This window comes from Oryza brachyantha, chromosome 3 (genome assembly GCF_000231095.2).
Source record: "Oryza brachyantha chromosome 3, ObraRS2, whole genome shotgun sequence".
Lineage (NCBI taxonomy): Eukaryota > Viridiplantae > Streptophyta > Magnoliopsida > Poales > Poaceae > Oryza > Oryza brachyantha.
Window position 1 is genome coordinate 29,428,555 of NC_023165.2, and position 13,341 is coordinate 29,441,895.

The window sequence follows — 13,341 nt, forward strand, 5'->3', positions numbered from 1 at the left end:
ATGTTAATTGGTTTTAGCCGATCGTAACATATGATTCATTGTTTATTCCGAGTAATTCGTCAGTTTATCTATTGGCCTTATCGATCTTCATGTTTTCTATAATTATATCGTGTTTGACTGCATACTGTCTTGGTTAAGTCAAATCTCTGCACGTCTAGTTCGATCTGGTTATAGGGGTTCGTCCGATCGACTAAGATTAATAAGTAACTTGGCGGGTTACGTTGGTCTAATATTTAATTTAATTCTGTTCCTATCAAGTTTCTAGCCGATCCAAGTTTTTTACAGCCGATCGTTTACACTATCGGCTAACCGTCATAGCATCAATATCGGATCGGCTGGACTTTTAGTTACCTATCGGCTCGATAGTCGATCGGTTTATTTTACTGTTTATCTTGTCAGTTGCATGATCAAACTGACTGGTACTCTCGCGCATCATTCTAAGAATTTAGGTCCTGCACTGGAGTTGTCTAAGATTGACTCCCAACCTTCGTGTGTAACGCACCAACATTCACATTTTGACGTCAACAATACGATATAGATGCAGCCGATAGGGTTCGAATCGGACAAGAGTTGGAGACCGATTGGTATCAGCTTAGAGATGGATTTGGTTTTGATTATGTGTCCATGTAGATTAATTAGGTTTTATCTTAGATTTCGGTTGGGATTCTTATATCCAATTAGAGTCCGAACCCTACAAGTTAGTTAGTAACTATAAATATAAGTGCCCAAGGCTATAAATATAAGTGCACGGGGTCTTTGTAAATGATCTCTAGATCAATCCAATTTGGCGCATCGCCTCAAAACCTTCAACTTGCTTGAGCTTTCGGCGCGGGGTTTGTCAGCTTCGCAATGTAAGTTCCTGCTCGTCAAAACCCGTCGATCAACTAGAAAAGGACTGTCTCAGTTAAGTCCGATCTTCTGCCTAATTGATCGGCGGGCTGAGTTCTATTATTGCTTTAATCTGTTTTAGCTTGAAGTAGCAGTGGTTCTCGATCAAGTCCTTATGGATTCTTCTCTTCGATCTGTTGGCATAGTTTCGGTTAACCTAATTCTGTCTCAGTTCGGTCCGATCAATCTGGTTTGCCGGATTTGTGTTATCAGATTAAATCAGGGGCTCGCAAGGGCTTATTGCTAGGGTTCTAGCCATCATTATCTTAAGTAATCTATTGGTTCATTGAACTCATCGGTCTTCATATTTCTATGATTATATCGTACTAGATTGCATACTGTCTCGGTTAGGTCTGATCTATGTATATTTGGTACGATATGCTGATAGAGATTTGTCTGATCAGCCAAGTTTAATGAGTTGATTGGCAGATTACGCTGGTTTGCTATCTTATTGATCGTGTGCTACAATAATTAGTCGATTCCATGCATAATTGTATCTAGATCTGTAATGTCTATGTCTTGATTAGGTTCGATCTTTTAGGTCTGATATGAGAATGAATGCTGTCATGTATTATTGTTTTATGCCGATGAATTAGTATAGCATCCCAGTTTATGTTTAATTCCACACTTAGCCTCGTATCGGCTATCGATTGCACGTGTGATAAATACTAAAGTAGTCCGATCGGCTGATTAATCTTAAGACTGTCTTGGCTGGGTCCGATATTTTAAGATTAATTAGTTGGTTGGTTTATTTAGTGTTTATCCTTCATCTGACCCAGCCGATTGGGCATATTTATGCTCACTGTCATGAAATTCTTGTAAAACCGATTGTCTAGTCTATCGGCTAGGATGCTAGAACGGTATCGGCTATCCGGCCGATAGCGATTTCGGGGTTAACTGTTTTCTATGTTATATCTTGTCAGTTACATGATCAAGATCAAACTGACTGACACGCCCAGTATTTCTAAGAATTAGGTCCTGCACTAGAGTGGTTTAAGATTGATCTCAGGCCTACGTGTGTGCCGTTGATTATTATTTTCAGCGTCAACATAATTGTATCGTGCTCGACTGCATACTGTCTTGGTTAAGTCCAATCTCTGTATGTCTAGTTTGATCTGGCTATAGGAGCTCGTCCGAACGACTAAGATTAATAAGTAATTGGGCATATTACGCTGTTTAATATTTTATTCAAGTCTATTTCTATTGAGTGTCTAGCCGATCTAAGTTTTTTTACAGCCGATCGTTCATCCTATCGGCTAACTGTTGCAGATTCAACATCCGATCGATTGAACTTTTAATTACCTATCGGCTCTATAGCCGATTGGCTTATTTTATTTTTTATTTTGTCAGTTGTAGGACCAAACTGACTGGCACACCCACGTATCTTTCTAAGAATTTAGGTCCTGCACTGGAGCTGTCTAAGATTGACTCCTAGGCCTTCGTGTGTGACACGTTGGATCGTATTTTCGACGTCAACACTAATGTGTGTGTGTGTATATATATATATATGAAAATTAGATCCTACTACCAGGTGTAGCTACTTCCTGCACGTCCATGATGAAAAATATTTTCATAACTGTTTCTGCTCCCACCCAACAGAAAGTATAGACACTATTAAATCTCATGTAAATGATACAACTACATGTATAAAGTTTTTAATTTTAGAGAAGAAATATGTATAGAAGTGTTTCTGCACCTTAGACGTGAAGGGAGTAGCTACACCTGGTAGTAGGATATATATATATATATATATATATGTGTGTGTGTGTTCTAGATTCATTGGCATCTATATGAATCTAGGATACGCTAGAAAATCTAGACTACACGCTATCCATAAATACACGTGGAGAAGAGAAAAAAAATAAAAATAAGGAGAGTTATTGGCTATCACAAGAACTCTACATGTGATCAAATATATAGATACAGTAAATATATAAGTGAGATAAAGATATATGTGAAATAATAGTGCATCTAGCCTCATTTTTTGATGTCTTCGGTCTAACACTATCTCGGTTCGGTCCGATTTATTAAATTACGTTTACCAACTAATTTATATCAGATCGATGTATAGTGCTCACTGTCTTATAAGATTCTATCCAATACGTTATGAGCTATTGGCCCATCAGATTGGTAGATTGGTGGATCATCACTTGGTTGTACCAGATAATCCTTGCTTGTCTGCACACTTATTTCTTTTATATCAATAACATAGCAGATTACACTACTACAGTGCCTCTATACCAATCGACCGATCGGTTATTTGATTTAATTATATGTTCCTTATTAATTACAGACGTTAAATTAACCGGCATGCCTTGAACCTGATTTGATAGAACCTGTACAAGAGTTAAGCAGATCTTCTAAACCTTCACATGTTGATGCGAATTTTGCATCAACAAATTTTAACAAACTTTAAAAACCTTCCCCAGACGAAAGGAAACATATGAATAAAAAACAAAAAGGAGAGTACGAAACAAGAAATCTTACACGATAGAAAAAAGAAAGGAGGGAGAGAGAGGGCGGCTGCGGCCACGGTCGCGGCGGCTTGGGCTTGGCTCAACACGCGTGAAAACCGACTTTGGCTCTAAAAGGAAGAAAGGACCTCGTTCAAGGGATAAGGTAAAAACAATCGCCAAGATTTAATTAAATTTTAGATGATTTTTATTTGTTGAAAATTTAATCTGTTTTGTCTAAAATTTTCAATGTATACCCTGTTAATCAATTTCGGCACAACAACTATAACAAAAATATTTGTGGTCTTTTGGTCCAATTAATTAAATGATTTTATTTTCACTTAGTTAACTCTTGCGTTAAGCAAAAATAATTTACTTATGTCCTTTTAGCTTATGATTTAGGCTTGAAAAAAACTCAGGCTGTTACAACGGAGAAGGTCCGACTGAATTCAAGCTTGAGGGAGGGGAGATCCACCCATCACCGGCCGGTGGGGGCTTGGGGTTCGGGAAGAAAACGATGGCTTCGAGCTTTGATTGCTCGTGCTAACGGGTGCAGGCTCTTTGGGGAAGAGAGAAAGAGAGATGAGGGGAGGTAAAATGGATATTTGTATTCCGATTCACGTTTCTTGTGCGAGTTGGTACATCACGTTTACAAAATGATAAATTATTAAAAAGTCTTATCTCGACTGGTAACTGTGTAAGGATAACTTTAATAATAATATTTAAAGATGTGTCATTCTTGTAGGTGACAAATAACTAAATTTTTCGAACCAAAACTTCTGCATGCATGCGTGTGTATGACTAGGCTTTGCTTTCATGGAAAAGATGGCATACCTTGAGACCGTCAATTCGTTTAAGGCTCTCTTTGGTTTGGAAGATTTCTACAAGAATTTTGAAGGAATTAAACTATTTTCTCTAAAATTTCTGTAAAATTGCTAGGATCCGAAGAAGTCGTAGAATACGGAGGACGACGCCTCATGCTACGAGGGTGCCTTCTTCTCCGTTAGTCCATTGCCGAGGCTGCCGCCGCGGGCAGATCAGATCCACGGCTAACTGAGCTTTTGAGTCAACTCCACTGGGAAGCCAACTCGATGGATGGGAACAAGAACAGTAAGAAAAAACTGGTCAAATGTAATATTTTTTTCATATAATTTTAGATTTATCTACAAATAGAATGGCTGAGAGGATTAAAATAAAAACTTGAGTAAAATCTCTTGTCAGACTCATGTGCACGCATGCGACTGGCGTGCGTGTCATATGGAATCATATTTTTCGATTCTCCGGTGAACAAAAGATGAAACAACGTATTTACAAATAAAAATAATAATAATTTATGATAAAACTTTTATATATATGTTTTTAGCGAACTAAAAATAAAATACGATGAAAAAACTCTAAAATTTATGAATAAATTTAAGATTAAAAATTTAAATTTTAAATAAAAAGAAGAGACATGGCTGCTGGCTCCTCCACGTGACTGGGTCACTAAACTATACCGTGACTGGTTTAGGGTGTTTATATCGAAGTCTTAATTTTTGTTGTTTGGCAGTTGCCACGGCCACCGAGGAGGAAAGTCAGCGGCGTGGAATAGATAGATCGAGTGAATTACGTACTACTCCTATATATACTAATACTAATAAGACGGCAAGGCGGTCAGGTCCACGCTCGTCCACGTGATGGCGCCACTAAACTATGGTGACTTGTTTCAAGTCTTCGCATCCAGGTCATTGTTTTTCTTCCAAGTCATAAGAAGGAAAAAAAAAATGAGTTGGGATGGATGACTGGAGTGAGGAAGTCCACTCGACTCGAGCCGCTGCCCACGACTGTTCCCAAAGAGCATTAAGCACATATATAAGCAAACCAGGTAGGTAGCTTACCAGCAACTCCCACGTTCGCAATCTCCTCGTCTCTTTGTGTTGTGTCGTGTAGTCGAGAGGGATCGAGGGAGGGAGAGAATGACACGAGAAGAAAAGCAGAAAAGCCTAAATGCCATTGTGGCAATATTTATAGGGTCGATTGTCCTACTATGCGGACTCTCTAAGGTCCCCAAGGTTTGCAACCATGGCATCTTTTGGGGACCCATGCTCGCTATCGGCCTCTTATTCATGATCATCTCCATCTCGGCCTGCTGCGGCCAGTTGCTCGATGAGGAGGGTTGCTTCATGTGCTGCTGCTTCGGCTTGTTCATCCCATTCCTCTTCCTTCTCGTCTTCCTCATCTTCGGTTACATAGCAGTCGGAGGGATGGACTTCCATCGATCCAACAAAATCCACGAGTACAATCTTGACAGCTATGGAGGGTGGCTCAAGGGTCGTGTGGCCGACCCCAACTACTGGTCAACAACCAGCGTGTGCCTTCGCGACATGGACGTCTGTAGTGGCATGAGGCAACTGGAACGCGACCCACAGTCAGGTATGTTTGTCCCCAAGCTATCCTCGGACGAACGGTGGACGAACAAACACGGGATGTCCCAGCATCAAATGTCGCCTATCGAGGTACTACTACCAACTTCATCTCCCGTTTCATTGGTTCTCTCCATGCATTTGTGTGACAGGCTCACCAATACAATATAAATCATATCTCTCCCCCCCCCCACACACACATATATATATATAATATAGCAAAACTACTATGCCCCCTTCCCTTGTAAGGCCCAAACCTACTTTCACCCTTTCCAAAGGCCCAAAACCACTTTTCTAGCCAGCACAAAACTAAATCCTACCGGTCAAACTTGTCATTTGACTTTTCTCCACGCCTCACCTTTGCCAACTCATGTCTATCTGAAAAGTGCAGTAACACGAAGACAAAACTATAATAACATATCTTATAAAATGCAGTAACAACGTTAAAATATATTCATGACAGATCTAGTTTTTTAAATCATAATTTTTTAACCAATGTGATGAAAACGGTTTAAAAAATAATATAGAACACATGAGATATTGCTCTCTAAAGATTGAAAATACAGTATTTTTAGTTTTCTCACATGCATTAGTTGTACTGTAGAAACGGTACACAATCATGATGTTACTGTACTTCTTCTATGATGTTACTGTATTTCTATCACAATGTTACTGTAATTGTGCGACACACATGTCACTGCATATATATCACGATGTTATTGCACTTCTATCACAACGTTGCAGTAACATGACACATATTTTATAACAACATAGTGTTATTAATGCATAGATTACTGCCCTTATAGATATTTCTTAAGATTTCGAACTTTAAACAACTTTATCTCTCACCTCATATATTATTTTTTAAGAACTTTTGTATCATATTGTTTAAAAAATTGTTCTAAAAAAGTAGATCCCTCATGGGTATGTTTCGACGTTGTTACTGTAAATTAGTCGTCGTGTTACTGTATTTTTATCGTCGTGTTACTGCACAATTCCTATGAGACGAGAGGTGAGCTTAGATAGACATGAGGGGAAGCTCATAAAGGGGTTGACCGATGGGGTTAATCATTTGACCAGGCTTTAAATAAGATAGAGGTGGTTTTTGGCCTTGAGAGAAGGGTGAGAGGTGGGATGGACCTTAAGAGGCCTTGGAAGGGTGGGGTGTAGAATAACTTATACTAAGGGGGTGCACGTATTAATCTTGCTCTCTCTCTATATATATATGAGCATTTTCCCATTCTTATAAGGTACTAAGTGGTACACTGTTTTCTATGTAAAATTTGATACCTCTTGATACCTTAGATACTAGAAGGTATCAAATTTTACATACAAAACAGTGATACCTCTTAGTTCCTCCTCAAGGATGGTAAAAATTGCTCTATACATATACATATCTGTTGACGTCAAAATGTGAACGTTGACGTGTCACACACGCAGGATTGAGTGTCAATCTTAGACAGCTCCAGTGTAGGAACTAAATTCTTAGAATGACGTGCCAGTTAGTTTGATCCTGCAATTGACAAGATGAAAAATAAAACAAGCCGATCGGCTATCGAGCCGATATGTAACTAATAATCTAGCCGATTAGATGTTGGTGCTACAACGGTTAGCTGATAGGATAAACGATCGGCTGCTGAAAACTTGGATCGGCTAGAAACTTAACAGAAATATATTGGAATTAAATATTAGACCAACGTAACCCGCCAAATTGTTTATAAATCTTAGTCAATCGGACGAACCCCTATAACCAGAACGAACCAAATATAGATAGATCGGACTTAACCAAGACAGTATGCAGTCAAGCACGATATAATTATAGAAAACATGAAGATCGATAAGGCTAATAAATAAACTGGCGAATTACTTAGAATAAACAATGAATCATGTGTTACGATCGGCTAAACCCAACTTGCATGTAATTATCATAAGTCGATGCAACATAAATAACTGTTGATCTATCTAAGTCAAGCAGATTGGTGTAAAAATAGTGCAATAAGGCAATCGACTATTCTATTGATATAAATATAATGAACATGTAGATCGGCAAAGATCATTGGCTATAAATGACTGACAAACGACTAAGATCTATAAAATATCTAGCCCAAATTACTAAGAATAATCATAGAAGATCGGACCCAACCGAGACAGTTCAAGCTAGTGAGCCGATGACTGATAACTTATCGGCTGGTACTCCTATAAAACAATAAACAAAATACATTGATCTGATATAAACCATCTGATAAACACAATCTACTAGATCAGATCGAATTGAGATAGTATTAGATTGAATATGTCAAATAGAAAATATCAAACCAACGTAGATCGTCCAAAGTGGTCGACCAGATCAACTCAAGATACAAAGGTAACTCAAAATGAAACTGATGCAGTAACTAGCAATCGCACAACTAGATTAGAAGATCGGACTGAACCGAGACAGTCCGTGGTCCGACGGAATGTAGGACTTGCCCCTCCGCCAGAGATCGAGATGATGCAGCCCACGTCAGGTGCCAAATTCCGCTAGAGTTGAAACCTCAGTGAAGAGGGTGGCGATGCGCCAAAAGTAGTCGATCTAAATTATGATGTAGATGGTTTGCAATAACTCTAGGCATACATATTTATACCCTCGGGTGGATGCTAGTTTATGTTGGACACGACATACGACTCCTAATAAATAAAAAGAAATAACAAACTCATATGTAGACTCTATCTCTAACACATAAGTCCCGATTGGACTCTAACTCTCTTAGAGATAAAATAAAAATCCTAAATAACTCTAATTAATAAATAAATTTATGCCACCATGCCATGGTATTCATGATTCCCTATTGAATTCGAACTCTTTCGGATAAACTTTCTATCGGCGATTGCACATTTCCATATCCGAATTCAACACGGAAATTTGTCAAATTTTGGAGTTAACAATATCCTCCCCTCTCAAGGCACAAATCCATCTCCCACCCTCTTCTAAGGGCCCAAAACCCCCTCCCACTCTGGTCAAAGTGCTCTTCTACCAGTCAAACCCGTCCATTAACGCCCTCCACCTTTTGCCACTTCCGCATATCTGGAATAGTGCAATAACATGAAAGCTAAAGTATAGTAATATAACAACAAATTTACAGTAACAACATCAAAATATAGTCATGGCAGATCTAGTTTATTAAATAACCTTTTAAGCATTGTGGTAAAAATGGTTTTTAAAAATAATATAGGACACGCTAGATATTGCTCTCTAAAGATTGAGAATACACTATTTTAGTTCTCCATACGTACTAGTAGCATCGTCACACTCCGTGTTACTGCAAAATTGTAATAACCTACAAGTTTTGCACTAACATATGGTGCAAGAAAATAAATTATTAGCAACGAGTCATACTTATGGTCATAATTTTTGTGTTACTGCGTTTCTATTACAATGTTACTGCAATTGTATAGTAACAATGCACATATTTTATAGCAACATAACGTGGTACTATCATCCATAATAATGTTAGTATAATGTGCTATTACATGTAAGCAACTATATTCTTAATTTAGTATGTGCAACTATAATCTATACGAAACCATGCTTCAATAGATTGCAAGGACATGTGAGTGTTATTATGTAGAAGTTGCAATGTTACGCGTAACTATTTACCATAGCATTAGTGTATACTTGTACAATTTCTATAGATATTATTAAGATTTCAGACTTTAAACAAATTTATCTCTCACTCATATATTATTTTTAAAAAACATTTGACCTTATTGTTAGGAAAAGAATGTTTTTAAAAAATAGATCTTTTATGGCTATGTTTTGACATTGTTACTACATATAAGTTGTGTTGTTACTGCACAGTTCCTATGAGGCGAGGAATGATTATTAAGATTCCAAACTTTAAACAACTTTATCTATCATTTCATATATTATTTTTTAAAAAACGTTTGTACCTTATTATTAGAAAAAATGCTTAAAAAGTAGATCCGTCATGGCAATGTTTTAATATTATTACTGCATATAAGCAATGTTGTTACTACATGATAACCGTACTATTACTACACAGTTCCTATGAGCTAAGGGTGAGCTTAGGTGGACATAGGGTATTGAAGATATGGCCCCGGGGTATCCTCTGCATGTGTGTGGCGCGTGACTCTGTGGGCCCACATGCTTGCACCCCTAAAAAGGGGGTCGGGCCCTAGCAATCCGTGCGCCTCTAGGGGATCGTGCCTAGAAGGCCACTAGGCGGTTGTGGTTGGGAGGGGTCGGGCCGCCCCCGACCCCCGCGGCCTAGGATGGCGCATGCGGGCCCCACCACATGTGCGGGCGCAGCGTGTCTCTAGCACCCAACTATCGTATTTATGGCGATGGAAGGGCGTCTGGTGCATGTGACGCCGCATTTAATGCAGTTGCAGGGGCGCACCTCGCCGCATTAAATGTGGCTACAGGCGCACGCCTCCTGCCCATGCCTCTCCCTAAGAAAAGCCACGGGAGGGGAGTCATACTATCTCTGACCGTCTAGTTACAACCATTTTGCTACAGGGATGGCATATCTCCCTCGCATCACCATCGCATTAAATGTGACGACGACCGCATGAGAGGAGGAACGGCCTCCCATTCGGACCGCCAGTCCAAGGGATTACCCCCTCCTTCACTCACTGGTCGATGGGACCAGACGATGGCAGCATGGTGACATGTTGACTATCCACGACCTCCGCAGCAATCTTGAAAAGAATAAATCTATGTGCGTAGCAAGTAGGGAAAACCGTGGCCCCTGTGGTGTCCCCTTGCAGTATAAATGGAGGTCCTTGCCCAATGAAAAAAGGGACCGAGAACCGAAGAAGATAAGTGGAACATTCTCACATAAGCTTGTAACATTTACTCTTATAGTTCACAAGCGACAGGAGTAGGGTGTTACGCCTCACGGTGGCTTGAACCTGTATAATTTCTCTTGCGTCCATTGAGGGGCCCGACCCCCCTCAATTCTCTCTGTTTTCTATCTGCTCCCATTGACAGGCTTTCGGGCCCTAACTAGCTTGCACCCCTGGACCGAATTCAAAAAGGAGTCCCGATGGTCCCCTGCTCGAGCTCATGCTCCAACATGGGGGAAACCCAAAAAAGGGTTAACCCGTGAGGGAGGCCCTTTGACCAACCTTTGGTTAAAGTGGAAATTGGTTTTGGGGCCTTGGGAGGGAGGAGATATAGAATAGTTATCCTATAGAGATACACAATAAATTTTTTAAAAATAAACTCCATAAATTTCTATGGTTTTTCAATTGCCTAAGTTCAAAACAAACCTTATTGTATGAATTAAATGGCCACGTTGCCAACTAATGGTATGGGTATGGAAGGTTTTAAAACCAAAATTTAAATGTATATAAAGGAGGAGGCAAAACTCATGGATATTGGATATATGATGAAACTTTAGGGATATGCAATGAATTTTCTCAATATGCAATTTCGATGGTTTCTATACACATGATGAAGCGGTGCCCCCCCCCCCACCCCAAAGTTTTAACTGTAGCTTTGCCTCTTGGTTCTTGTACTGGTAGACGTAGTCAGTTTGCATTATTTGTTTTTCCTTTTTTTATTTCTTGAGTAAATTGCACTATTGGTACGTAAATTTATGAGATGGCTGTAATTTACTACATAAAGATCGCTTGTTTTAATATACAAACTTATACAGAGCATACACACCAACGACAGAAAGACACGTCATGAGTAACTTCACTATTTTGGACACGGACTAAAGATGTCATGTAAGAGCATCCCCAATAACTCATATAAATTTGGTTATCCATATTTTTATTTGAATGATTATCTAGAACAGTTTTATCTTTCATATCTCTTTGTACTCCAGTAGATCATCTATATATGACATCCTCTATATCTTTTTAGAGGATGGAGAGAGAACGTCTAAATATAGAGTTTCTCTCTCCTAATATGGATAACATTCAAAAATAGAGGATGGGATGGATGTTTTGTTAGAGCTCAATTTTTACCCTTTATCCTCTATTTTCAGCATGGAGGATAAGATAGATGTACCGTCAGGAATGCTCTAAGGTTGCATATCAAGTGATATGCATGTGTTCAATCAACCCATATAAACAATAGAATAAGTTATGTTGATTGTACATATAAAAGATATATAAATATAAAACAAGCCTCCAGTGGAGATAATATAGTGGAGGACCAAAATAAATACAAAGTATATATAAAAGTTATTTGCATATGTGACATTTTTATGTCCTCACGTGTGCATGTGATATCTTAATCAGACTCTAACTCAGTATGATTAGTTGTAATATGTTGTCTTGGACATGATTCACATGAATTACATAAGTTTGTGTATCATACATGGTGAACATTTTACAAGTTTATGTACTTAGATTGCATCTACCTGATAACTTAGTATGCCACCAATGTAATTTACTGTTCTTCCTTTATTTTTTTTTCAGTGGTGATTATGTTGTTCCCTTGGTTCTCTTGTTTTATTTCATTCCTCTTGTCATTGCAGTCTGGATGCTGCAAGCCACCGTCATCGTGTGCATTCACATACATGAATGACACGACGTGGGCACCCAAAACAGGGGACGCTGACCTAGGAGCTAAAGTCGTCGACTGCAGCAGGTGGAGCAACGACCCACAAAAGCTTTGCTTCGAGTGCGACTCCTGCAAGGCTGGCTTCCTCGACGACACCAGGAAGAAATGGACTAAAGCTGCCCCAGCTCCCCTTGGCGCCTTGGTCGTGCTCGTTGTTTTCTTAGGACCGTGCATTATTGGTTGTGCCATTTTGCTGTGTAATCTAAAGAGGGCTGCATGACTAGCCACTAGGTACCCATTAATAATGAAATACTAGATTGATGCATTTTGCTCATAGTTTTATCGGAGTACCAGCCGATAAACTATCAGTCATCGGCTTATCGGCTTGATGACAATCTAGATCTGTTTAGTATCTATCCTGACATTGCTAGGTTTAATCTTTAACTATCTCGGTTGAGTCCGATCTTCTATGATTGTTCTTAGCAATCTGGGCTAGGTATTTTGTAGATCTTGATTGTTTGTCCGCCGTTTATAGCCGATGATTTTTGTCGATCTACATGTTTATCATATTTAAATCAATAAGGTAGCCGATTGCTTTACTGTATTATCTTTACACCAATCGGCTTGATTCTGTTAGATCGGTAGTTATTTATATTGCATCAGCTTATGAGGATTGCATGTTAATTGGTTTTAGCCGATCGTAACATATGATTCATTGTTTATTCCGAGTAATTCGTCAGTTTATCTATTGGCCTTATCGATCTTCATGTTTTCTATAATTATATCGTGTTTGACTGCATACTGTCTTGGTTAAGTCAAATCTCTGCACGTCTAGTTCGATCTGGTTATAGGGGTTCGTCCGATCGACTAAGATTAATAAGTAACTTGGCGGGTTACGTTGGTCTAATATTTAATTTAATTCTGTTCCTATCAAGTTTCTAGCCGATCCAAGTTTTTTACAGCCGATCGTTTACACTATCGGCTAACCGTCATAGCATCAATATCGGATCGGCTGGACTTTTAGTTACCTATCGGCTCGATAGTCGATCGGTTTATTTTACTGTTTATCTTGTCAGTT

At 39.0% G+C, this 13,341-nt stretch overlaps 1 protein-coding gene across 1 annotated transcript; it reads left to right on the plus strand.

Annotated features, from left to right (window-relative positions):
* The first annotated feature begins 5,422 nt into the window (after positions 1-5,422).
* Positions 5,423-12,543, plus strand: LOC102709454 (tetraspanin-4-like). The gene is made up of 2 exons (XM_040521829.1): positions 5,423-5,836; positions 12,238-12,543. The coding sequence occupies exons 1-2, from the start codon at positions 5,423-5,425 to the stop codon at positions 12,541-12,543; spliced, it is 720 nt and encodes a 239-aa protein (XP_040377763.1).
* The last annotated feature ends 798 nt before the right edge of the window (positions 12,544-13,341 follow it).

Bases quoted from the DNA above. Each gene is read 5' to 3' on its own strand.
- LOC102709454 (XM_040521829.1), top strand. From the start codon at position 5,423: ATGCTCGCTATCGGCCTCTTATTCATGATCATCTCCATCTCGGCCTGC. The intron at 5,837-12,237 runs GTACTACTACCA...TTGTCATTGCAG, and splicing joins ATCAAATGTCGCCTATCGAG to TCTGGATGCTGCAAGCCACC.